We start from the raw sequence: 26,111 nt of genomic DNA on the forward strand, positions 1-26,111 counted from the left end.
AATAAATATCTGGCAAGTGTGGAATTTCATAAAATGACAGACAGGGTGTGACAGAGAGCAAATGAATCCTAGTCAACAATCTCTGTCCAGATCTGTGAGGGCACTGTATAAATCAGAGCAGAGCGTCCTGTAATGGATGGTTCGGCAGTTCATTCCAAGGTCAGCAGGAAGCCAGCCATCCAGGAAGGAGGCGGGGCCACAATACCAGAAGTATTGCCTTAAAGCAGTAGGCGATGCGTCAGTCACGGATTGGATGAGACGTGATTGGCCGCACCACCAAAATAGGGCGTGACGGGGGGTATTTAGGGGAAGTGGCCCCAGCAAACTGTTCCTTTTACATAAGAACATAAGAACATAAGAAAGTTTACAAACGAGAGGAGGCCATTCGGCCCATCTTGCTCGTTTGGTTGTTAGTAGCTTATTGATCCCAAAATCTCATCAAGCAGCTTCTTGAAGGATCCCAGGGTGTCAGCTTCAACAACATTACTGGGGAGTTGATTCCAAACCCTCACAATTCTCTGTGTAAAAAAGTGTCTCCTATTTTCTGTTCTGAATGCCCCTTTTTCTAAACTCCATTTGTGACCCCTGGTCCTTGTTTCTTTTTTCAGGCTGAAAAAGTCCCTTGCGTCGACACTGTCAATACCTTTTAGAATTTTGAATGCTTGAATTAGGTCGCCACGTAGTCTTCTTTGTTCAAGACTGAACAGATTCAATTCTTTTAGCCTGTCTGCATATGACATGCCTTTTAAGCCCGGAATAATTCTGGTCGCTCTTCTTTGCACTCTTTCTAGAGCAGCAATATCTTTTTTATAGCGAGGTGACCAGAACTGCACACAATATTCAAGATGAGGTCTTACAAGTGCATTGTACAGTTTTAACATTACTTCCCTTGATTTAAATTCAACACTTTTCACAATGTATCCGAGTATCTTGTTAGCCTTTTTTATAGCTTCCCCACATTGCCTAGATGAAGACATTTCTGAGTCAACAAAAACTCCTAGGTCTTTTTCATAGATTCCTTCTCCAATTTCAATATCTCCCATATGATATTTATAATGTACATTTTTATTTCCTGCGTGCAGTACCTTACACTTTTCTCTATTAAATGTCATTTGCCATGTATCTGCCCAGTTCTGAATCTTGTCTAGATCATTTTGAATGACCTTTGCTGCTGCAACAGTGTTTGCCACTCCTCCTACTTTTGTGTCGTCTGCAAATTTAACAAGTTTGCTTACTATACCAGAATCTAAATCATTAATGTAGATTAGGAATAGCAGAGGACCTAATACTGATCCCTGTGGTACACCGCTGGTTACCACACTCCATTCTGAGGTTTTTCCTCTAATCAGTACTTTCTGTTTTCTACATGTTAACCACTCCCTAATCCATGTACATGTGTTTCCTTGAATCCCAACTGCGTTCAGTTTGAGAATTAATCTTTTGTGCGGGACTTTGTCAAAAGCTTTCTGGAAATCTAAATAAACCATGTCATATGCTTTGCAATTATCCATTATCGATGTTGCATCCTCAAAAAAATCAAGCAAGTTAGTTAGGCACGATCTCCCTTTCCTAAAACCATGTTGACTGTCTCCCAGTACCCTGTTACCATATAGGTAATTTTCCATTTTGGATCTTATTATAGTTTCCATAAGTTTGCATATAATAGAAGTCAGGCTTACTGGTCTGTAGTTACCTGGTTCAGTTTTGTTTCCCTTTTTGTGGATCGGTATTACGTTTGCAATTTTCCAGTCTGTCGGTACCACCCCTGTGTCAAGAGACTGCTGCATGATCTTGGTTAGCGGTTTGTAAATTACTTCTTTCATTTCTTTGAGTACTACTGGGAGGATCTCATCCGGCCCAGGGGATTTGTTTATTTTAAGAGCTCCTAGTCCCTTTAACACTTCTGCCTCAGTTATGCTAAAGTTATTTAAAACTGGATAGGAACTGGATGACATGTGGGGCATGTTGTCAGTATCTTCCTTTGTAAAAACTTGTGAAAAGTAATCATTTAACATATTTGCTATTTTTTTTTTCTTCCTCTATGATTTTGCCATTTGTATCTCTTAAACATTTAATCTCCTCTTTGAATGTTCTCTTGCTGTTGTAATATTGGAAAAACATTTTGGAATTGGTTTTAGCTCCCTTAGCAATGTTCATTTCTATTTCTCTCTTGGCCTTTCTAACTTCCTTTTTGACTTGCGTTTGCAGTTCTGTGTACTCTTTCTGTGTACTTTCTTTTTGGTCCTTTTTTAATGCTCTGTAAAGTGCCTTTTTTCGCTGAATATTTTTTTTAATTGATCTATTAAACCATTTTGGCAATTTAGTTTTACATTTAGATTTGTCTACTTTAGGGATATAATTGTTTTGCGCCTCTAGTACTACATTTTTGAAGAACAACCATCCTTCTTCTGTGGGTGTTTTCTCTATTTTACTCCAATCTACTTCTGTTAGTCTCTGTTTCATGCCTTCATAGTTTGCTTTTCTAAAATTGTAAACCTTAGCTTTAGTCTTTACTTTTGAGGATTTAAAAAACACTTCAAATGAGACCATGTTGTGGTCTGAGTTTGCCAGTGGTTCTCTGACCTCTGTTTTAGTTATTCTATCTTCGTTATTTGAAAAGACTAAATCAAGGCATGCCTCCCCTCTAGTGGGTGCCTTCACAAATTGTGTTAGGAAGCAGTCATTTGTCATTTCCACCATTTCTATTTCATCCTTCGTGCTACCCACCGGGTTTTCCCATTTTATTTGGGGGAAGTTGAAATCCCCCATTAGTATGGCTTCTCCTTTGCTACACACATTTCTAATGTCATTGTATAACAGATTATTTTGCTCACCGTCTGAATCTGGCGGTCTATAGCATGCTCCTATTATTATGCCTTTTGAATTTTTGTCTGTTATTCTGACCCATATTGATTCGGTTTTATTTTCTTTGTCCAGGTTTAACACCTGGGCTTCAAGACTGTTTCTTATGTATAGCGCTACCCCTCCTCCTCTTCTGTCCTGCCTGTCTTTCCTATACAGTGTATACCCACAAATATTATATTCGTCCCCATCACTCTCAGATAACCACGTTTCTGTAACACCTATCACATCATAGTTACCTGTTAGTGCAGTAGCTTCAAGTTCTAGAATTTTGTTTCTGATACTTCTAGCATTTAGATAAATACATTTAATGGTTGTCTTACCTGAGTTGTTGTTCTTGTTTTGATGCGGTCTCCCTTCTGTTTTTTTGTTGATTTCTCCCCCCTTCCTTTCTAGTTTAAATGCTTCCGAACCTGCTCGAGGATCTTTTCTCCAAGTAGACTAGTTCCCTTGTTATTTAAATGCAGTCCATCCCGTCTATACAGATAGTCCTCGTTGTAGAAAGTGGTCCAATGATCAAGATAGGTGAAGCCTTCCCGTGTGCACCACGTCTTCAACCATTCGTTTTGATTTATTATTTCCAGCTGTCCATATGGTCCTTTGCAAGGTGCGGGTAGTATACCAGAAAATACCACAGTTTTGGTTTTCTCTTTTAATTTCCTTCCTAGCTCTCTGAATTTGTTTTGCAGGGATTTTGGTCTGTCTCTTCCAATGTTGTTTGTACCGATGTGGACGACTACTACCGGGTCGTCTCCTGTTCGTTCTAGGAGCCTGTCCACGTTTTCAGTGATGTGCTTGACCGAGGCTCCCGGAAGGCAGCACACTGTTGTAGTAAGGGGGTCCAAACTGCGAACTGAACTTGCTGTGTTTCTCAATATGGAGTCCCCAACAATCATGACCTCCCTTCTTTTTACTGTCTTGTCACCACTGTCAATAGGGTCCTGGATGTTGTTCCTTTCATTCTCTTGTTGTTGGTTCTGCTCATCACAATTCTGAAGTGACTCAAATCTGTTGGTTGTTTTGATTTCTGGTGGTTGTGTTTGACGAAGTTTCTTTTTTTCCCTGCTTCTGCCTACCTGAACCCAGCTGTTCTGACCTTCTATCTCCCTGGTGGCTTTCAGTCTGTTAGGGGTGATGCAGACTTCCATGAATTGTGGGTGTGCCAGTTCCTCAAGATCCTGTTGCTGTCTCACTTCTTCCAGCTCCATTTCTAGCATGCTTACTAGTTTATGCAAATCCTGGATCGTGCGGCACTTTAGGCACACTTGGTTTAGCTCCGCTGGGTTTTCTCGGATTTCCCACATCAAGCAGGTGTCACAGATTACTGGCTTGAAGACCATGTTGAGGGTTTTTTTTTTTGGAAGTTTAGTTTCTTCTGCAGCTGTCAACCTGCTTTCCAACTGCTTCGAAACTGCTCTGTACTTTTCCACGCTGTACTTCTCCCACTCGCTGTCGCTTCCACTCGCTGTCGCTGGGAAGACTGCCTCGTTTAACTGCGTTGTTCTGCTGTGCTGTCGGCTCCTCCCCTCGCCCGTGTCTCAAAACGGCACTGAATTTGAATCAGCTGCTCCGAGTTTCAGCTTGTTTGTTATCAGAAAAACACACGCGGCTGTGTTTCCCCAATGTCCTCTGTTTTCTGATTAAAGCAATTCAAGATGCAATTTCTCCTTTCTGCTTCGAAACTGCTCTGTACTTTTCCACACTGTACTTCTCCCACTCGCTGTCGCTTCCACTCGCTGTCGCTGGGAAGACTGCCTCGTTTAACTGCGTTGTTCTGCTGTGCTGTCGGCTCCTCCCCTCGCCCGTGTCTCAAAACGGCGCTGAATTTGAATCAGCTGCTCCGAGTTTCAGCTTGTTTGTTATCAGAAAAACACACGCGGCTGTGTTTCCCCAATGTCCTCTGTCTTCTGATGTTTTTTGATGTGGTTACCACTAGGCCCGAGAAAGGAAGTAATCAATTTGTAAATCATTAGGGAAGTGTTTTGTTTGTTTTTGTAACTGTGTATATTTGTTTTTGCCAGGCGGCTAATACGAATCCTGGAGCTGCTGCTTCAAGCCAGATCTAAACCCGGACTGCACTGCACCTGTGTTCAAACAAACACCACTGTTTAATCACCATACCTGCACCTAAAGCACCCACTGTCCACAGGCATGTCTGTATTGTGTTGTATGTCTGTGTTTTTGTATTATTATTCTGGGACTGCAACCCCTTGGTTTATACGCTGGCAATACCCATAGTTGGGTAGAGCCACCATTACTATTTCAACGGTCAAGCCGACCACTAAAGAAAATAAAAAGAAAATACTTAAACCGTGAACTTTGTGTTTGTCGTTGTTTGCAGCACCTACACCTACGCACTGCAACTGACGCATTCACACAGGGATATCAGACCTTAAATGAAACCCTTCAAAATCAGGCATACCTAAACTAAGTTTTACATAGGCCTATAATAAAAAGTCGCCATCTCTAATACCACATAATTGCCACTAAATGTTGTATGACAGCATAAACTGACAGTCAGAAGCATTACATGAAGTAATACTGTCTGTCAGGCTTCACACATTGTTTTTAGGAACTGTGACAGGGTACATCCCACCCTGTGTTTATTTGTAGTACTTTATTATTATTATTATTTTAGTTCAGCGTAGTTGGCAGCGAGGCAGGATGAAAGCTCTGCCGAAGCACAGGGATCTGTGTGGGGGGGAATATTGGGTGGCAGGGAGGGAGTTGAAATCCTCCCGCAAAAACAGACGTGGGAATGTGGCTGGAGCCATCAATTGAATAAATGTTTAAATGATAAATTAAGGCTCCAGCCACGGGTGTATAAATAAGGTGGCTCACCAGTGGTGAAACAGTTAGTATGTTAGAGGTAATGTCGGTGTTAGAGGTATGTGGCTTGTGTTTTTCGTGTTCTGTGTCGTGCCGTTCGTCCTGCAATATTTAAGTTTGTGAGTTTTTGTAATGTCCTTTTATTTTGGTGCTTGCAACAAACTAGAACCAATAAAATGGTAGTGTTAGCATGCCGCATGAAGCTAATATTTCCCACTTTGTATTCAATGTTTAATGCAAGGGTCATCTTTAAACAATATTGTCTTTTAATATTCATCACGTCTTGCAATGCTAAACAACATACCAAAGACTGAAGTAGTTTAGAGATGGTGCTCACATTGGCATGAATGGATGCAAGTTGAAACAAATGAGCAACATTGCCCAAGTGGGTCTACACACAGGATTCAATACACATGGGCAAAAATAAGATTGTGGCAATAGACAAGTTCAATTCTGCAAATATAGCCTATGGTAATGTTGTTAGAGCATCTTATAGACCCTTAGTCAAAACTACATTGTTATGTCAGAAACTGGCTCTCTGAACTAGAAGCTGCTAACTCAGGCTTGTTTACATCATCTGGCATTGTGATTCAACATTCTATGTTGCATACGCTGAGGCTGTGTTAGGAATCCTGCAGTAGATTGTTTACACACACAGCAGGGATTCTTAGTCTATTTAAGCCGAGACCCCTCTCCAAAACCCTGCTTACTTCTGGAGCAGGAGTTATCTGCTCAGTCACTGATCCTTCTGTACTGGCGAGAGGGACCAGAAGCACAATAAAGCCCTCTGACATGAAACACTGTGTGGAGCACATGGGCAGCATTAAACAGGATAGCAGGAGCTCAAGTAATCAGACACAGCTCTGGTTTAATCTCCAGTGTACAGTCTGATTAAACTGCGCTAGAGGAAAATAGCTTCTTTGTTTAGCATTTGCAGTGTCACAGCAACTGTTCAGCTACACAGCACGGTAATCTAACCCCTGGAATGTGTTATGAAGCCTCGAACATCAGGGGAAAACTCTCCTCATTGATGTGCTGCTGAGCAACTCAAAACGTGCAATAATCTGTACAGAGTTTTCATTTTTTATTATAGCTGCACCCGAATGCCTGCCTTTTTATTTTATTTTTTCCACGCGATGGTGATGAATAGGCGGCTATGCTGCCGCTGGGAGAGCTAGCCGCTAAATCAGAGAATACCGTCTCATCACAGAAAAGCTTTATTAGCAGTGCAGAACAGGCAGCTTTGTGTTTCCATGCCACCATCAAAAGAACCATTACACAGTAAAACCTTGATTGAGGAAAAAGGCCACCTCATGCTTTTTTTTTTTAGAATCCTGATTTGTTTCCATTGTTGGCTTTGCAGAGTTACCTGCCCCTGTATTCAGTATTAAACTCCAATAAGACCAAATCTATTTAGTTATATATATATATACATATATATATATATATATATATATATATATATATATATATATATATATTTTTTTTTTTTTTTTTTTTTAACTATTAACTACTACTATTTTAACTAAGTACAGTCCTCATTTTGTAGATTAGTATTAAGTTAAAACGTTGTGTGTAGGGTGTCTCTTTGTATAATTCATTTCACACAGTTTGAACAGCTTCGCTTTGCAGTCCTCTCACGCAAACTGCACGAGATCACATCTGTTATACAAGAAGAGAAACCCTACACACTAATGGATTCTTATAGTATCTTATACTATCGGTCATTACACCTTTAAAGTACTTTTTAAAACAGACGCAAACCGTAGCAGTGTGTTCTTGTATAACTCCTTCTGGGTTTATTGCAGAGGACCCAGTCATAACAATGACATGGCAAGAAAAAAAACAAAAAAACAAAAAACCTTGGGGACATGATAAAATGATTAGGTATCTTTGTGGGCTGATGAGTCAATACAGAGGCAGTGGGAAGCAATATGAAGAATTGCTTTGACTTTGTTAGCCCCTTTGAAATTACACTCCATGTGGTTACAATTTAAGAATCTGTAATTGTTTTCCTGTTGTGTCATACCCACCAAGTGAAGAGCACAGTGAGGCACAAAATCAAACTTTTTTTTTTTTTAGGGGGTGGGGGTGTTGCCAAGGTAACTTTTCATCTGGCTTGTTTAAATATTTTCAATTGTATTTGGATACACCTGTCCAATGAGCGCCACTAAACAGTCCTCGATCAAAGGACTGAAATCAATTTGCAACCGGGAGATATAGCTTATATACATGACCATGTGCTAAATAGCACAAGAGGTTCCTCTTGCTTTATAATATCACATAATGGGAAGTTTTGGCTGGTATCACAATGAAAAGTGCCACACCTTTTTGCACTTATACTTTTTTCAAAAAGTACTAATTTAGTTTAATACTAATTTCAAAAACACTTAAATGCATGTTTACTTAATGAAATCTGTCTGCTAAGACAGTATCTCATTTGCAGCAATTTGTTATATGACCCACAATGTTACCGCAGCAACATGGAGAACAACAAAGGCGGCTTTCTAAAATTCAGTTACTATATTAAATCATTCTTATATGGCCCATAATTTTAAGGTACCGGTAATTAGAAAGGATTAATAACTTTAACTTTAACGATAGGCATTTATGCATTTGCTAACTCTCAGTTTTAAAATGTAGCTATGGTTCACCAATATATCGCAGTGGAATTATCATTTAGTAACTGTAGGACAGTATTATTCTTTTATTTCTTAGCAGACACTTATTTTGTTCAATAATATCACATTACATATAAGAGCAGTTATAAAATACAATAAAGTCAGTAGTAAATATAAGAACATTCAAATAAGAATATAAAAAATTGTAAATAATCATGTTTGAGAGCGATTTCACCTAAGAGCAGTCATAGTAAAGATACTTGCTTGTAAAGAGTAAATTCCATTAGGAGCAGTAAGTAAGTGGTAAGTAGAATAAATGGATAAGAGCGATTTCAAATAAGCGCCATTACAAAAATTGTCACCTGTGAAAACGTTAACAATAAAGCCAAAACAAAAATGCTTTAAATGTGATTCGAAATAATTTCAAACTTGTTAATAGACTAGCAAGCACTGGCAAAAATCTGCTCAATATTATACAGTGCAGAACTAATGCATTTGAACATAAACATAAAAAAGAACAGTCCTACGGGTACCACGGCAGCAGTTTACACTGCCGCTGGGTTTCTGATCGCATCACCAATTCCAGACTTTTTAAATCCATTGATGTTTTCAAGCACATTGGCTTCCTCACTCACTGCTACTCTCATATTCACTTTGCATCCGACACTTTCTCTCCCTGGTCTACCACTTCTTTAACCAGTGCTGCATTCCAGTCTGTCAGAGGGTGGGATCACTCGCTGTACGCAACCCTCTGATTGGTGGAAGTATTATTGGCGATCCAATCAAAACCACCAATAAAATGAAAATAAATTCACCGCCAAAATTTCCCGTTATACGGTTGCTGTACATTATGTACTGACATTTTTTTTTAAAAAACAAAAACTATAATTTTGATGTCAAAAAGTACAATACTTTACTAAAAGTACAATACAATACTGATGCCACAATCTTTGCAATCATTGTTCCGTGTGACAATTAAAAAAAATAAAAATAATAATAAGACATTTTAATTCCTAAACAGCAACATGGCAAACATGGCTGCAGCTCTGTTGTGTTTCCTCAAAAAAAAATCCTAGCCTGACTTTGCTGCTGGCTGAATTATTCTCCAAAATAAAAACAGATGGTTCAGATCTTCTCTCTCATGGTCTATGATGTCTTCAGACTCCCTCTATGGAAACACAGCCTTGTTGCACATCTATTATTCTACATGTGCAGCTCCAGCTTTTGAATCAGAGAATATCAATTGTCTTAAAGAGCACAAACACACCCTCTCTCACTGGCTGCATTTGGCAATGAACATACAGACAGTGGAATCATAGAACACAGATTCCAGAATCTGGATCTTTTACCTAATAATGTTTGGTCTATGTTAGGGATTAAAATAATGACTATAGATAACCAAGCAATATGTTTAAATAACAATTAATGGGCTGTATTTTAAACCAGAAAACCTGGTCTGAACATCTCAACACCTGAACCAATTATGCTGGAAATGTAGGTTTATGTAAAATGTTAAGCTAATTCTCAGGTGTTAATAATTTTTTTTTATTTTTTTATTTTTTTTTAGCAAAATAAATAAAACGTTTCAGCATCCAACATCCAGCCATGCAGTAATTGAGTTAAAATGTGTCATTTACCTGAACATAACCAATTAAATTGCTTACATTACAGTATCTTTCATAAGCCCTAAATTGACAAGCACCACATTTATTATAAAACTTCTGCAGGTACATTTAGAGGGTCCTCATAAATCACACAGTACCTGAAAGGGATTTTAGAACAGCTACAATTTTTCTAATATGTAATTTATTACAAGTTTAATATTCATCCAAGCACCCCACAGAGAAGCAGTCTGTGTAGAGTTGGGCACTGCAACAGCAGTTTGAATGTAAGCGCAAAGGTATGAACACGAAAGAGTAAATGGACAAGTAAAAAATATCTGATTTCAGCCAAATGCAATCCGAAACCTCTACAGGAGGGTAAGACTGTATGATAAAAGTTTGATGATGAAAATCAATAGTGTTCACCATGTAAAACGTGGCGGACGGACACAGTTAATGCATTAGCGTCCCTATTAACACTTTGGAGGGAGAAGGCTGTGGCTGGTCCAATGCCCGAAGCCTGGTGTACCTGATAGTGATGACATCCCCGTGGTCCCCCTGGATATACCAGCTGCAGTTCAGCCCCGCTGGGTAGCTCAGAGGCCAGGACGGGCTGTAAAGGACTCCACGCCTTTCTGTGTGCTGTTCCAGCTTCCCATTGCAGGCAGCTGAGAAAGGAAAAAAATGTGTACTTGATTTTTTTTTTTTTGTTTAATACACCATAGTGTTAGCCAAGTGATGCTTTATTGAATACTTTAAACATTTTCAATTATATTTATACTTTACTTATCACTACTGTCCTAATTTACTGGAATAGTCTGAAGCACTTGGTTGTACTGTTGCACTGCATGATAGTTACATTATGATGTCAATGCACCAGCATTTTAATTATGCACATGTGACTAGATTAAGCTTCTGGAAGAAATACTGTAAAAACCTTTGTATAAGTCTATTTTCTAGGTATTTTTAGGGGGTCCTAAAAAGGGGAGATCGACTTTTTGCTGAAATTGTCGTCTCAAAAAGGGCGGGACTTTCTTTCTTTCTCCCCTTAAAGTTTTACTGAACTTATTAAATGAAGAAATTAAACAGTATAGATACTACACTGCAGATGGTGGCCTTTTTATAGAATAGGGGGGTGACCTTTATATTGACGGTACATTGCAGTCTCAATTGTGAAGTGGCCTTTTTAATGCTGGCTTTAAAAGAGGTTTTGTTTTTTGTTTTATAGAATGCATTTTGAAAACTCAGCATTTTCAAACTTCTGTCTGATACATTCAATTTGCTCAGTTTGGTTTCACCGATTGGATTTAGTGGATATCTCCACGCGGTTGGACAGTTTTACTGCTTTTGCCTCAGGTGCAAAGGATGTTGTTCTACCTTATTCCAAAAAGTAAATAATTATTTCATGGGCACTGAACTTTGAATTCATCAAAAAAAAAAAAAAACTTCTACCTGGGTGGCCAATAACCCATCAACACTGGAATTCATAAAAAAACAAGCTACACTGCATTATAAATCTTGAACATGCAGTTACCGCTGTGAAACTGAAGAGTCACCAGCAGTCAATAGGGGATCCATCAACCCATACTAGTCTGAGAACAGGGTATACGTTTTAACATGTCTGCTAAGCTTCTCTGGAACCCAACAGTTCAGCAGATTGAGATAAGTCACTGAATTACACAGCTTATCTACTTCAACAAAAAGAGTAACTATTTACTCACCAATACAAACCAGCATTTCACTAATAGAACAGAACAGCTTTAATTCTGTATAATGTTAAAGAAAGTTATCTTTTTTTCTTTATTTCTTTTTTGACTCAGCTGACTCAAAAGTAAAATCAGCCACCTTCTGGACTGTGTAAGTTAGATGGACATCAGTTCTGAACACAGTACATAAAGGATGCAACACGTACTGTAGTTATTCCCCAAATAAGAATGGACAAATAATCCAAGACCCTCCCTTTAAAGAGTGAAATAATCACAGTTTACCATGAATGTTCATGCAATATTCTATTTATATAACACGTACACCTAAATGAACAGCTGAATCAAGCCATACGTCAGCGTTTGTAATTGTGCGATTTCCCCAGTCATTTGGTCACTGGAGTTGAATGAATGCAAAATAGATTCCAAAATATCACCAACATAGAATATGAAGAAGTTATTAGGTGCTTCAGATTATCTCTCAACATTCATTTGTACGTAACCATCCTCTCTTCCAATGCAAATTAAAGCCACGTTGTCCATTTTCTCAGAATGACAAATAACTGGAGGTGGGATATGTATTGCCAGCCCTTTACTAAATATCTTATTATACCTGAATATTGTAGATGACCTCCTTTCAACGTCAAGGCGTCCCACGAGTGCAGTGGCACCCCTTTCACCGCTAATGAATTCATTTCTATTGCGGTGCCTGTCAAGACTGGTATACACTATTTAAGCAGTTTTCACTGTATTTGCAGAAGTGTTTCCATGATTTCCAACAGTACTGTTAAAGTAGATCAAGCCTGAATAAACTTGACTGTGCATTTGAGACCCACCTAATCTTAAGAACTTCCATCTGCTTCAATGAAATATTCAATAAACCCTGAGCAGCTTTCTGAGCTGATCAAATGGAATATGCTGGAAGCTGTATGTCAGCTGGCAGTGCGGCCTGCCAAGCTTACTGGCATCCTTTTTCTAAGAACTAACAGGGATTTTTTATTTTTTTTGCCAATACCAAACTGTACTTGTACCCTGTTTTCTGTACTACAGCAGCGATGGAAAGCCAAGCAAACACCTACTGAAACTCTGTATATTCTATTTCAATTGGCTATGATTTGCTCTGCTTTTTGCCGATCATAAATCAAGTTTCTAGACACAGATGTGTTACACGCATAATACTTGTCATATGGAACCCTTGCCATTTTAGTTAAATATGCTGGAAGGTACACTGATCTTGCATTGGGAAGGTACAACCATGATTATTAGAGATCAGTATTAAACCTCAGCACAATTGCAAACAGTCTAGCAGAAATGGGGGAAGGCAAAGATCTACTAGAACTTGAAAGATACTTGCTGGTGGGTGCATGTTGAGTAGGTACCCCAGTAGCAAGGACAGGGCTTCTCTAAGACAGCGGTCCTCAGCTGCATCAGCACGAGACCGCTGGGGCCGTAAACATTCGCGATGGACAGAAAAGACGATTGGAAAGGTGTGTCAAGCCTGAAATAATAATGACTGAATGGATGGCTGGCTGGCTATCTCTCAAGTCAGAGTCTGTGGCACGTCATGTGAAGACATTGTGTAATCAAAGAAACTACAAAATTATATTGCAAAAGTCTATCAGAAGCCATAATAGTAGTACAGTATTGTAAATCCATAAATATTTGCAACCAAAATATTTGGTGAACCACACCCATAAAGCCTATTTTGGGTTTTTCTTTTTCCCCCATAAGTGAAAAACACATAATAGAAGGCTTGCAAATACTTATGGCTTTACAGTTAGATTTTGAAATGCCCATTTTTTAATTTGTCAGTTTTTCATGAAGTACATGGAAAACTACAACGTGGTATGCAATTCAGTATGTTTTACAGCTTAATGTTTTACAGCAGGTTTCATTCTACAGGGCGATGCAAAACCTTTGGCCATACCTGTATATGTGTATGTGTATGATGGACTTCTATATATCCAAGGTTCATCTAATCAAAAGATGGTCACTCATTTTTACATACGTATGTTATTACATACATACCGAATGGCACATTTAAACTCTGGAAGTACAGAGTTATGAATAGTTATCCCCTCTGCTTCTGATCCATCGGTCTCCGCTCTCCCTGCGATCTGCCTCAGTGTGTGTGAAACAGCTAATCACAACTCTGCCGCTTCAGCCAAAGCAATCCTTCCCTTTTTTTTATATCACTATAAATCAGTCTATAATAGTAATAGGTTAAGGTGAGGTCTGGGGATAGGATTAGGGTAATACAGTGAACTACAAGGGAAATAAACAGTGAGGGATCACACAAGATTTACACGTCTGCACTGATGTGTACTTAGGAACAAGACAGGTCCCAACATGTCTCCTGGAACAGCTGCTCTCATTCCACGTGTCCGACTTTCTGTAGATATTTTCTATTGTTCTTTTTTCCTCTCTCTCATATACTGCCTCATAGCACTTAACTACTCTCTTCATCCTTTGCTGCCTCGGGCAAAAGCATTCTTACAGTATAGCCAATGAAACATTATATGAGGTTTTGAAATTTGTCATTGATTCCAACGAATTCTGAACAATTTGAATAACTGATGCGTTATCTGTGAACAAAACCAATCTCCCTGTTATCATTTACTCACTGCGTGACTGCGCAGGGACTACAGTGTGAACACATCGGCTTGTGACAAAATCATTACTTATCTATCAATCAGAGTTTCTGAGAACAAAAACCAAGCATCCCTGGAGGTACCATACAAGGGGAAAGCTGACTGTGTCTGCCTTGTTTTCTCCATATCCGCTGTCATTTTAATACTTATAATGCCACGAGCATTGCCCTGGGAGAAATGCTTTCCACAAGCAAATGTACATTTTATTACGGCTGAAGGTGTGCATGTAAGTGCTCTGTAAGGGGAAAAAAAATGACAAAAACATCTTCTGTGCCTTTTCGGTTAGAAGAAAGTTATTTTTCTAACATGTTATCAGCCCAATCCAACACTGTAAACAGCTTGCCGGATGTATATCAGAGCATTTCTTCAGTACTGCAATCTGTCTTTAAAAGAGGCTTCAAAGCTGCTTCACTGATCACAATAACTGAAAGCATGGAAAAATAAAAAGATCAGCCAGAGGTGCAGTAAACTAGATATGCAGGAAGATGTTTGTATTACCTTAATAGCTTTTAAAGGCTATCTATTAAATCGGGAAGCCAACATTTGATGTACTGCTCAAGTTGATTAAATTAGACTGTCTACTGAAAACGAACATTACAAATTGAAATCTATCTATCAGAAACTCATGGAGTATTTTAAAGCTGCACTGTCCCACAGTCCTGTTCAACAAGCAGTTTATTTACAAGCCCTCAAGGTAGTTTCAGCTGTAAGTACACCTCCTTAGGGCACTTTCAAACGTAGTTCGTTTGACCCTTTGATGTGGATTGAAGTGTGGTTCGGTTTGGTTCGCTTGGAGTGATATGTGAAACCTCTGAGAACCATGTAATCGCACCAGGATGCGCATCAAACCAAGTGAACTGAGATCCCTTGAAATGGTTGTCTTGGTTCGCTTGGAAAGGGGACTCGGTACATTTGCCACTTTACTCTGTTTCAACTTTCTGCAACGTGAAACAAAACATATTCCAGTTCACTTGGAAACTAACCGCTCCAAACAGCGTAGCAAGTCGTGGAAATGATGTACGTCAGCAAGCACCAAGGAAAGTGTCACACATACACACCAGAAAAGAACAACATAATGATAGCAATAGATAGATAGATAGATAGATAGACAGACAGACAGACAGACAGACAGACAGACAGACAAACACTGTGGGGCAGTTTATTAACTGGCGCAACCTGGCCTATTCAATCAAATGATGGGAATAGTGTTTGAGATTTAATTATTACTGCAGCAAGTGTGTTCTTTAAGCATAATAGCAAAACTGTCACAAGCAAAGAAAAGTATGAAATAACAATTGAATAATTATTTAGCACATGTATTACGCCTGGCTTTACTGTAATGGTGCCATATACACTCACAGAGAAAACACTGTACCAAGACAAAGAGGTAGTGTCTGTACTGACATTAGTCACTGTTGCATTTGTGTTGCTCCCCGATTAGTGAGCCAGCTCCTGTAATATCTGTATCTCACCACACTGTCACGCGTACAACAAGCTATCAGTATCATCAATAATAATTAAATTGCAGTTGGTTAAATGTCCATCTTTTTCTTAATCACGATTGTCTCTGGCATTTCCTCCAAAACAGCGTTTTTCCAACAAACACTTGACATTCTTTTGGCATGTTACGTTACTTTGGTAACAGTTTGACGTTGTTAGCACCAGACAAACCAAAATAACACAGACAGCAGCACAACCACATCAAGTATTCTCCATGTTGGGCATGATGGGAAAAAAGTTTTTCCCAGAGAAAACTTCCGCTCTAGTAAATCAGCAAGAGAGCCGAGTGCAATTGGAAAAGTGCGATGTGAAACCAATAGAACCCTAGTCTGGATGAAGCTGCAAGTGAATCAAACAAACCAATCTCAATGCACTTTAAAAGACACTCAAGTTTGCTTTCATTTTTCTGTTACTATCTGAAGCGCTACAATGTTATGCATTTTCAAGCTTTGTTAAAGTTTGTCGGAATAAAAAAAAGGAGAGAGATTTACCTGAGGGATTGATGCCTTTAAAAGTAGAAAATTAGGCCCTTTGAATGTTTAAAAACATATGAGACATTCATCCCCAGCCACAGCTGACACAAAATTAGAGCCATCAGTAATATGAAAAAAAGTAACAAACTTTTTGTTCACTAGAATGTGTTTTTATTTATTCTGGATAGCATTTAAATGTTCAGGTACTTGGAAAGGACATGGGTTTATAATATGGGAATTTTGCCCACCAGTCATAGACCATATGAAATAACATTGACATTTGAACCTTTAAATGAACTACCACAGGGTATACTTGCAGAAATGTCCTTGTTTGTTAGTATGCGCATTGAATAATATATAGGCTCAAATTTTTGCTCAATTGAAGGTCATTCTCCCTGCTTTTCCTGTCCTTTTGGGTATGGGCCCAATTGGAAACATTAACACATTGCACACCAGGGGGTAGGAGGGTTAGTATTGTCATGACACACTCACTCCTAAATTATTTCATTCAGGGACCTCACAATGTCTTAAAATGTCAGACTGCATTCTATTCTTAATGCCATCGCACTTCAGGAGAACAGTGAAAAAACATTTAAAAAGAAAATCAACATCAACCAGTCTAAGGACGGATTCTCACAAAACAGACTACAAAATGTTTTTTTGAAATACCCTACAGTCAAGCAGAGTCAAGCAGTGCGTTTCACAGCTGCTGTTTCTGTCAATCAGAAAGAATTCTAGATTTCAATTATTTTCAATCTCAACAAGCAGCATGTTGCATGATTGTTTTTGAAGCACCTGTCACAGCTGAATTTTGGATGAAAATATTTTTTGTATTTGTTTGTGTGTATAGAAGAATATTATTATTTATTTATGTTTTAAGGACTGGAAGAAAGAGGATAGAGTACTACAGGGATGCAGAATGTTCACTCCCATGCGCACAATGCAACTTTACTAAAATTATTGTACTTACATTGTGTGCATGCTTAAAAAAATAACATAAAAATCAGTTAAACTACAAAAGCACAGTAACAATAAGTTCAGTGGCTACTTCAATTTTCTCACACGTACACTAAACAATTTTAAATATAAATGCTCTTGTATTTAAGAGAACAGTTTATGCCAATAAAGATACACTAGTACCACTACGACTACTTATAACAACAGAAAAAATAATAACACTGCAGATTTCAATTCCGGTCCAAAGTAGATTTTGTTTGTTTTTGCTGTGCTGTGTTCTGCTGCACAGGCTTTTGAATACTCTGGAGTGCAAAATAAAATTTAGTTTAAAACTCCAGTATACAGGTAGGCCTACCTGCCTTTTAGTTAACCTCCAAGTCTAGGTTCACTGTATTATCTTAAATGAGACTGTGTGGTCTGGTGGTTGAAGAAAAGGGCTTGAACCAGGAAGTCCCCAGTTCAAATCCTGGCTCAATCCCCGAGTCACTTTGTGACCCTGAGCAAGTCACTTAACCTCCTTGTGCTGTCTTTCGGGTGAGACGTTGTTGTAAGCGACTCTGTAGCTGATGCATAGCATAAGTCACCTTGGATAAAAGCTTCTGCTAAATAAACAAATAACAATGTTCATATTCAACCTTGAGAAGCAGTATGCGCGACACATTTTCCTTGTAACTTCTTAAAATATATGGGTTCTCTAAACTAAAATGAATGTTCCAGTGTTATGTTGGGCCAAAGACAAGCACTGTACTATAAACCCCCCATTAAGGTGGCATTAATTTTACCTTTGCTATATTCACTGTGTCCATTTAATCACACTTGTATTTTATGATAAAACTTAGTAGACACATTTTTCAAGTTTCACCTTATGATCCAGTGTTCTACAAGTTACAGCATGGATGTACTACAGATAAGCTACATAATGCAGTTTTATTACAGCTTGTCAATCATCGTTCATGCAATCATGTACAATTCTGAATTTATCAGATACTGTACAGGTGGTTACAGTACCCTATATATTATTTGTTTTTATCTCAATCTGATTATCAGCTCACAGGCCAGTATTCAGGGAAATCCTCTCCATGTTTTTTTCATCCAGGAGGACGAAAAGACCCCTCCTCCCCAGCATGCGATCCATGTAAGGTGGTGTGACCCCATAGGCTTGGTTAAAGCCACCTGGATGGGGTGGGGGACAGTCTTTAGAACAGAATGTCTCAGATCAAGTCATTGTCATGGTTTTGCTACAAACAGGAATCTGCTAAAAGGATTTCAACTGAAAATACTTTGACATTGCAGTTAACAACCACTCCAAACAAACAAAGAAAATCTTACTGATCTTATTTGTTTTTTGACAGTTTGTTCATGTATCCACCAAGACTTTGTCATGAGTTAGAATGTAGAAGTGATCATCAAACCCATTAAGCAAAAACTGTGACTACAGTTTTTACCAGCTTGGCAAGAAAATATTAACACACACAACATATTGTGACAGCAATGTGTTTTACTGTGGAACAAAAATGTATTGCATGGATAAGAATAAGGTTAATTTATGGAAAAAAATGTAATTTTAATATCAGTACTGTTCATTGTAATGACAGAACACATTCGAAAGCTGTAAACACACATTGCAGTGTCTGTAGACTATTGTGCTACATTACTGCATGTCAGAAGTGTTGTCATGTTGTACAGCAAATATATTAATGTAAAATGAATCTCATGCTTTTACTCCCCTAAGGGATATTAAGTGGGGTGGAAGTCAAGTGTACCACATGGTTAAAGAAGCAAAGTTATTAGGAGCTTCTCCCTGATTAACTCCGGTTTACAAGATTCCGGCAGGGACAAGGGGCACAACTGGCCGATCACCGCCCGGGGCGCAGTGGGGTGGAGTAGGTCAGCCAGGGTGTCCTTGGCTCACCGCGCTCCAGTGACCCCTGTGGTCTGGCCGGCCGCCTGTGGATTTGCCTATAAGCTGCCCAGAGCTGCATTGTCCTCCAACACTGTAGCTCTGAGGTGGCTGCACAGTGAGTCTACAGTGGGGTAAAAAAAAAAAGCGCTCGGCTGACCGGACATGCTTCGGTGGACAGCATGTGCTCGTCTTCGCCACTCCCGAGTCAGCTTGGGGGTGGCAGCAGTGAGAGGAGCCTAAAAATAACTGCCGAGTAATAAATTTTAAAAAGCACCAGTGAAACTGGATTCCTACTACACTCAATACCAAAGCATTGTAATAATGACCCTCACAAACACGTACAGTGGAAAACATGAAACAATCAGACAAGACACTGTGTATTGAATTCTGTCACATATTGCTTTTAAAGAAGAACTCATCACGAACGGTGGCACTGAGGCTATAAATTCAAGTCTAAATGAAGTTAATTCAGATTCCCTTCTTTTAGTGGAAGATATAACAATCCACAAAAAAATGCACCTGATCAATGTGTGGCAGAGTTCAGTTGTAAAACTTAGATGTTATAAACGAAAGCTCTCGACGAAGCAAGAATGCATGTGCGTGGCAACATTACAAACAGGTTAATTCACTTAGTCAATGCATGCATTAATAGAACAAGGCCACTTACTCTAGTACATACACAGGGCATTAAAAAAAAGAAACGTAACTGACAAGCAATAAACAACCACTCTTCACACTGCTATTCGTGGAGCACAAATCAGGTTTCAGAATCCTTATTCACTAGCCTCACTGCCTTTAACCTTGGGAGGTCTGGGTTCAGATCTGGTTTAAGTCACAGGTTAAGTTTGGTGGTCTTAACTTAGCTCTAGTATTAGTTCAGCACAACTGCCAGTCTCTAAATCAGGGGTGTCCAATCTCGTTCCTGGACAGCAATTCCACTCCAGGTTTAACAGGTAAAATTAGACAACTACTTCAGGGTCTGGATGGAGGTTTAATTGGTTCAATTAAACAATCCGGAACAAAGACCAGGTAGGAACAAAGACCAGGGCTGGAAGGACCAACTTTGGCCACCCCTGCTCCAAATGGCAGGGGCTAATCTGAGGTGTTCTCTGACTGAACTGTGCCTGCCAGCACTCTACCCAACAGAAGGAATATTTGCAAGTATAGACACTTACCCATTGTTATTGCAGTAGATTCGGTTCTCCGAACAATGAAGAAACCAGCTGGAAAAACACAAGAACACTGCATTAATCCTATTGATAAAAAATAACTAATATTCTTAGTGTGCAAGCCAGGCAAGCACTCAATAGCGTGCAGTGGGTTAGTGTGCTAAACAAACATAACAAAACACACACTACGGTTCATCAATTTGCTACACTTCAGTTTTGCTATTTTCAAATCCATTTTAGTCAGCTGTTAGGTGGAGGGCAAGTGCACTGTAAACACACTGTTTTCTCACACAGAAGAGCGCATACATGCAAGTAATTAAACAAAGAAAGGTTGCAGGAAACAGACAATGAGGGATCATATTTTTTGTAATGTAAAAGTCACCATCATCTTTGTGAAGAGGTGAAGCAGAGTGGAAGTTCGGCTAAATCTTTTAACACTAAATATGGTATAACTCAAGATGAGAATGAAACATTATGGTCCAATTCACAACACCTTAAAAATAAGTTTTAATAAACTAGTATTAGATATTAATGCCACTACCTTGACGGACTTCTACATATCATATAGGCGTATACAGTAAAGGCAGTTTTTAGGACTATCATCTGCAGTACGACTAGGTAGTTGCACAAGTATAATACGGGGGGGAGGGTGGTGGTGACCCGGGTGATCCAGTGACCGGCCATGCCGGTGTCATTACCTATTCCAGGAGCAAGTGGACCATGATATAAGTCTAATCCTTCAGTCTATGGATAGAATATAAATTTAAAAAAATAAAATAAAAAGCAGCATCTGGATATTTTTAATCCATTAAGAAAAAAAATAGAATATTTCCTGTGCTGTGTACTTGCTGAAAATTATTGCTTTCATTAGTCCTGTATTGCAGGGGTTTTCAACCATTTGCTGAAACTACCCTTCTGTCGGGAGGTTTCAGCTAAAGTACCCCTTACAATTTTTGCTCACTGAATGGTACCACAGTTGCAATATAAGCAGAATAAGCTGGTTAACACATTTCTTTTTTTCTCTTGTGTATTTAATGTATAATTTTACACAATAGTCTGGGACTGACAAATTGCTGGAGAAAACTTAATTACATGTCTTTGGATGCAAAGAATTAAAAGGTAGTACTTATCCTTGGAAAGACTCATTCACTTTCTATCAGGAAAAGTCATTATTAATAATACAAAACAGTCTGCACTGTAAATATTTATCACGTTATTATTTCCTTCCAACCTCAGCAGAACTGTGAGCGGTTTAAAATGTTTACAGTATCAAAAACATTAACCTCAAGATAAAACTATAATAATCAACTCAAAATTATCCAAAGGGACTAACTTTATGTAGCTTTGCACTTTCTGACTTGTGTTTTCCTTCTACGGTTGCCCAGAAGAGCAAGGTGAACATTTCAAAAAAAGTGGTGCGCAACATTTACAAGAATGGTGTTGAAACTTAAAAACGAGTTTGCGAACACAAAAAAAAAAATGTGTGCAAGAAGTCATTATCGTTCTTATTTCCGGCGTACATTTTTTTGTGTTCGCACACTCGTTTTTAAGTTTCAACACCATTTTCGTAAATGCTGCGCAGCACTTTTTTTAAATGGTCACCTTGACCTTCCGGGCCACCGTATTTTCCTATTGCAAGTAAGAAATGTATCAAACACCTAACACATATTCAACCAGCCGCTATTGCTGTTAATAAAATAAAGCCGCGGTAATAAACAAAAACCGTCCAGGTAGAAGTATTGTGATGACTATTTATGTTTACCAAAGCATTCATGCATTTCTCTGTATTTGAAGTGTTATGGATTTTCTTGTACTTATTGCATCTTGAAAAACGTTTTGTGATGGTGTTCCACTATGAAAGCCGCTATATAAAAGATTGATTGATTCATTATACTTCTAAAAAACGCAGAAACACTGTGCTTCACCGATACAAGTTGAAAACAGTAAAGATCATAAACAGTACAGAGAGCTCTCCAGGCACAGTCGCCAGACGCTTGCTTCACCTTTCAGAGTGGAAATCCATGCAATTGAAGTCGCGCATTCGTACAGGTGGAAAATGTGGATGTGAAAGATTCTGAGTTTTGTTTGGTTTTTTTTTCCCATTAGCGGTTAACTTTGAGCTGCTAAACAACGATTAAATGAGTATACACCATGGTTTAGAGAATATATAACAACGTTAAAACAATTCAAGATCATTATTTTCTCTTTCATTTTTATTTGTGCATTTTTTTAGTCGTCCTGCGTACCCCCAGCGTACTGTAATAGTTTTGATCAGTTATGTTCATTTACTGTAGACTGAATACATTGACAAGCATTACCTTTGTATTTAGCCCATTATCCCAGATACAGACAAGGCAGAAAAACTGATTATCCTGGTTGGGTTCTGGATATTCATGAATGGGCCTCACCAGCACCCCCTATTGGTAACTCTTTGTATTGCATAATAGCGTTCCCTGTTTCTTGTGCCAGTTCCAAAGTTTAGCACTCTTCTTCTGTTTGATACAGTAAGCTACAGCATGTGTGGATATACCCTTGTGCCCTTTATATCTGATTGTCCGTTTCTGGTTTCCATTAACTGAATATAAAGATATTAAATTAGTGAATTAATGAATTGAACAACTCAAAATTGGTACAGTGCTAATGCGGTCTCTGCAGTTCTCCAGCCACCAAATAAATTAGAATTTTATCTCAGTTGGTCACACAGTACTCCAGTCACTTGGGGAATGAGAAGCAGTGTGCATTAGTTACAGAGGCAGAGCACTGAAATGCATTAGTGTTCTCTCAAGGACTGTGTAAGGAGTATGGGGGGCATTTTTCATTTAAATTACACATTTTGTGCTATACTGCAGTCTTAGTACCACGTTTAAACATTAAAACAGCTATGTTTATGGATTTAATTTTATTCACATACATACTATATATTACACAATAAATGTAGCAACTTTGCAGGGGTAAAATTATTTCCTTCTGGGTCAGCTGTTCAGTTAAACTACTTTGGACATAGTGCAGTGAAAATGCAGTGGATAAGCCTCCTATTTTAACCTCGAGAGAATATGATGCTCTCCACATTGTCATCTTTAACTGTGGCCCAGGGGGGCAGCTGGCATGAGAAATCTGCATGAAGTGCAGGCAGTGCTGTATGATCACAGCCCTCGGTGCAGGTTAGACTAACACACACTTTGGTATAATGAAGGCTCTGCTGATGCAGATTTAAACACTAGATAGAAATAAAGAATTCCACAAGCCCCACATCCTTACCACATCCTGCCAAGAATGGATGCTGTGATTGAAGCAAATGGAAATCACACGGATTCATGGGAAATACCACTGCTAAGGGGCCACAGAAAAGTGTCGATCATAAAAAGTGACAACTCTGAGATTAAACACCACCATTGCGGTTTAATACCAAGAGACTTCCAAACATCCTGCTTTCATCAAACATTCTTATTCTGTACAAAGATTTTGGTTACAATTCTGCACCGCAACATTTAATTTCACATTTTAAGGTGAAGGACACAGACTTCAATGAAGCTGTATTGTAAGTTGGTTCTGTTATTTGTAAATTAGTTTCAAATGCTCTGAGGTCAGGACCTGTTTGAAGGTCCAGCAAACACAAAACCATTCAGACAACAAAAAATCATTATTCGACACAACGGCAATGAATTGAGATCTTGGGTTACAGATCAATAAAAGGGCAAATGTCACTCTAATGACGGGGCTATCTTATCTCTATTTCCAAGTTCATATTTTAGTATTGTAGTTGTGTGAAAAATACCAAGATGACCACAATTTCAATTGAATTTCAAACTAAAATACAATTCCTTGGTGTGATCAGTGATAATACCATATTGCACCTTGGTTATGCATTATGAATCAACTTTTCTAGACTTATTATAGTTTCTTTACATCCCAGTCTTAGCTGTAGGAGAATTATATGAACCAAATAAGCATGGTTCTGCGACTTCTTGCAGCAGTAGACGGTTATAAATGGCATATTTAAACGCAGATGTACTTCAGGAACCCTAATACAAGTATAATGGGGTATTGATGTTGTTATTGAAAAAAAAGTAACCTAGTGCTATTTTTTCTATATTGGCTAATAGCAACCTATATGATGTACTAGTGTTTAAACGTCATGGGACACTTCGCTGAAACCTGAAGCAGCTGAATGAGTAGCATAGTTAATGACGGACATTCAAGAAGTCAGCAGACCTCCAGTTCTTATTAGCACACACATTCTGATAGAAACGCTGGGTACTGTACATGTGTGTATATTTGCTACATGTAGGCACAAATACAATTTGCACTTTTGTAACAACGATTCAATTTAAATCTCGTACGCTTTTATACTGTATGACGTTTAAAAAAATGTTAATGCAAATAACACTTTTGTATATTGATAAACGTTTACAAATCAAAACACAACAAAATCACATTTTCTATTTTTGAATGCAAAAATAAAAAACAAGGTACAAGAAAGGCAAGGACTCTCTCACCAAAGGAAATCAGAGCTATTTGACGAAATGTCCATTTTAAACGAAGACTCGGCGAGGTTCCAGCCTTCTCCATCATTCGAAATTCCCAGAAGATTATTTTGTCATCCTGAGGATAAAAGCATTTGCCGCTTTCCCCGTGTTGTAATGTGTCGTACACTACTGACATTTGGACGATTTTTTTGCAGTGTCTTCGTCATCACATAGAGAGGTACAGGAAGGCGGCATTCCTTAGCAGTCTCTCTCAACGAGCGGTCGGTTGCTGGTTTTATGTTTTCCTCGGTAGTGTCACCGTCAGAAGGTGGAAATAACCGGCGACTGCAATAATATATTCACTTGATGTGATTGACATCTGTCTGCTATTCAGTCGTCAATAAATATTGTCTGAATGTTCTGCCTTACAGCTCCAGCGAGGTATATATAGCGTCACTTTTGCGGTCATTTTTCGCCGTTTGATTGTTTATTGTATTCCCATCAAAACAGAAATAACACCCCCAAAAAAACCTGAAACTCAAAGCCAGCACCATTCATTCCAGTTGACATGCACTTGCAGCATGAACTGTCGCTGTTTTTCGCCTCACTTTCTTCTATAAATATTATTAATAAATCTGATGCATCAGAATTAAAAAAAAGAAAAAAAAAAAACGTTATCGTCCTTTAGTTTTTTGTCACTGCTGTTGCTTCGTTTAATAACAGATGGACCATAACGTTTCTTCCAAGTAATATGTGATTTTAGACAGCTTTTGCTGCTGATGAATCAGAAAGTCTGCAGCTGTGGCACAGATTAGCTCATTTTCTGATTAATGATGTTTAACTTCCTGCCCTGGCGTATCCACAGTAATACGTGGCTTCAGCCAGGTGAGAAAGAAAAAACGTTTTGGTTTTTTTTGTTTGTTTCTTTTTTGTTTTTGTTTTTTAAATTCATTTATTAAATAGGTAGAGGTAACATATTTTACGTCACAAATTATATGAAGGTGTTGTTGTAAATACATTGGCGTTTGTTTGACGCTTTCTCTGTTTTTTTTTTAATGTTGCTTTTAATTTAGGTTGTTTTTATTAAATGTGACACTCAGATACGCCCCCGCGTGGCAGGAGGGCCATAGCACAACTAAACTGCGAAATGATGATCGAGCTCTCCAATTTAATACAGCATGGACAGAATACAGAAATAAGAAAGCAGGAGAAAAAATATGTACAAGATACAAATAATGCTTCCAAAATAAATTAAAAAAAAAACAACCACACTAGATGAAGCGAGAAAAAAGTACGTGATTAATAATTGAATAAGAAACACTTATAGGACATTAAAATATGTAAATGTATATGAAAATAAATATTTGTTTTTTTTA

The 26,111-nt window shown here is 38.4% G+C and overlaps 1 protein-coding gene across 1 annotated transcript in view; it reads right to left on the reverse strand.

The window, feature by feature from the left end:
* LOC121325278 (low-density lipoprotein receptor-related protein 3-like) overlaps positions 1-25,638 on the reverse strand; it is a 38,230-nt gene extending 12,592 nt beyond the window's left edge. The window contains exons 1-3 of the mRNA XM_041267712.1: positions 24,766-25,638; positions 20,276-20,323; positions 10,443-10,581 (exon numbers count right to left, since the gene is read on the reverse strand). Of these exons, the coding sequence (XP_041123646.1) occupies positions 10,443-10,581; positions 20,276-20,323; positions 24,766-24,931 (353 nt within the window). The 5' untranslated portion in view covers positions 24,932-25,638. The remainder of the gene's footprint in view (positions 1-10,442; positions 10,582-20,275; positions 20,324-24,765) is intronic.
* Between the last annotated feature and the right edge of the window lie 473 nt (positions 25,639-26,111).

This window comes from Polyodon spathula, chromosome 13 (assembly GCF_017654505.1).
Source record: "Polyodon spathula isolate WHYD16114869_AA chromosome 13, ASM1765450v1, whole genome shotgun sequence".
NCBI classification, from domain to species: Eukaryota; Metazoa; Chordata; class Actinopteri; order Acipenseriformes; family Polyodontidae; genus Polyodon; species Polyodon spathula.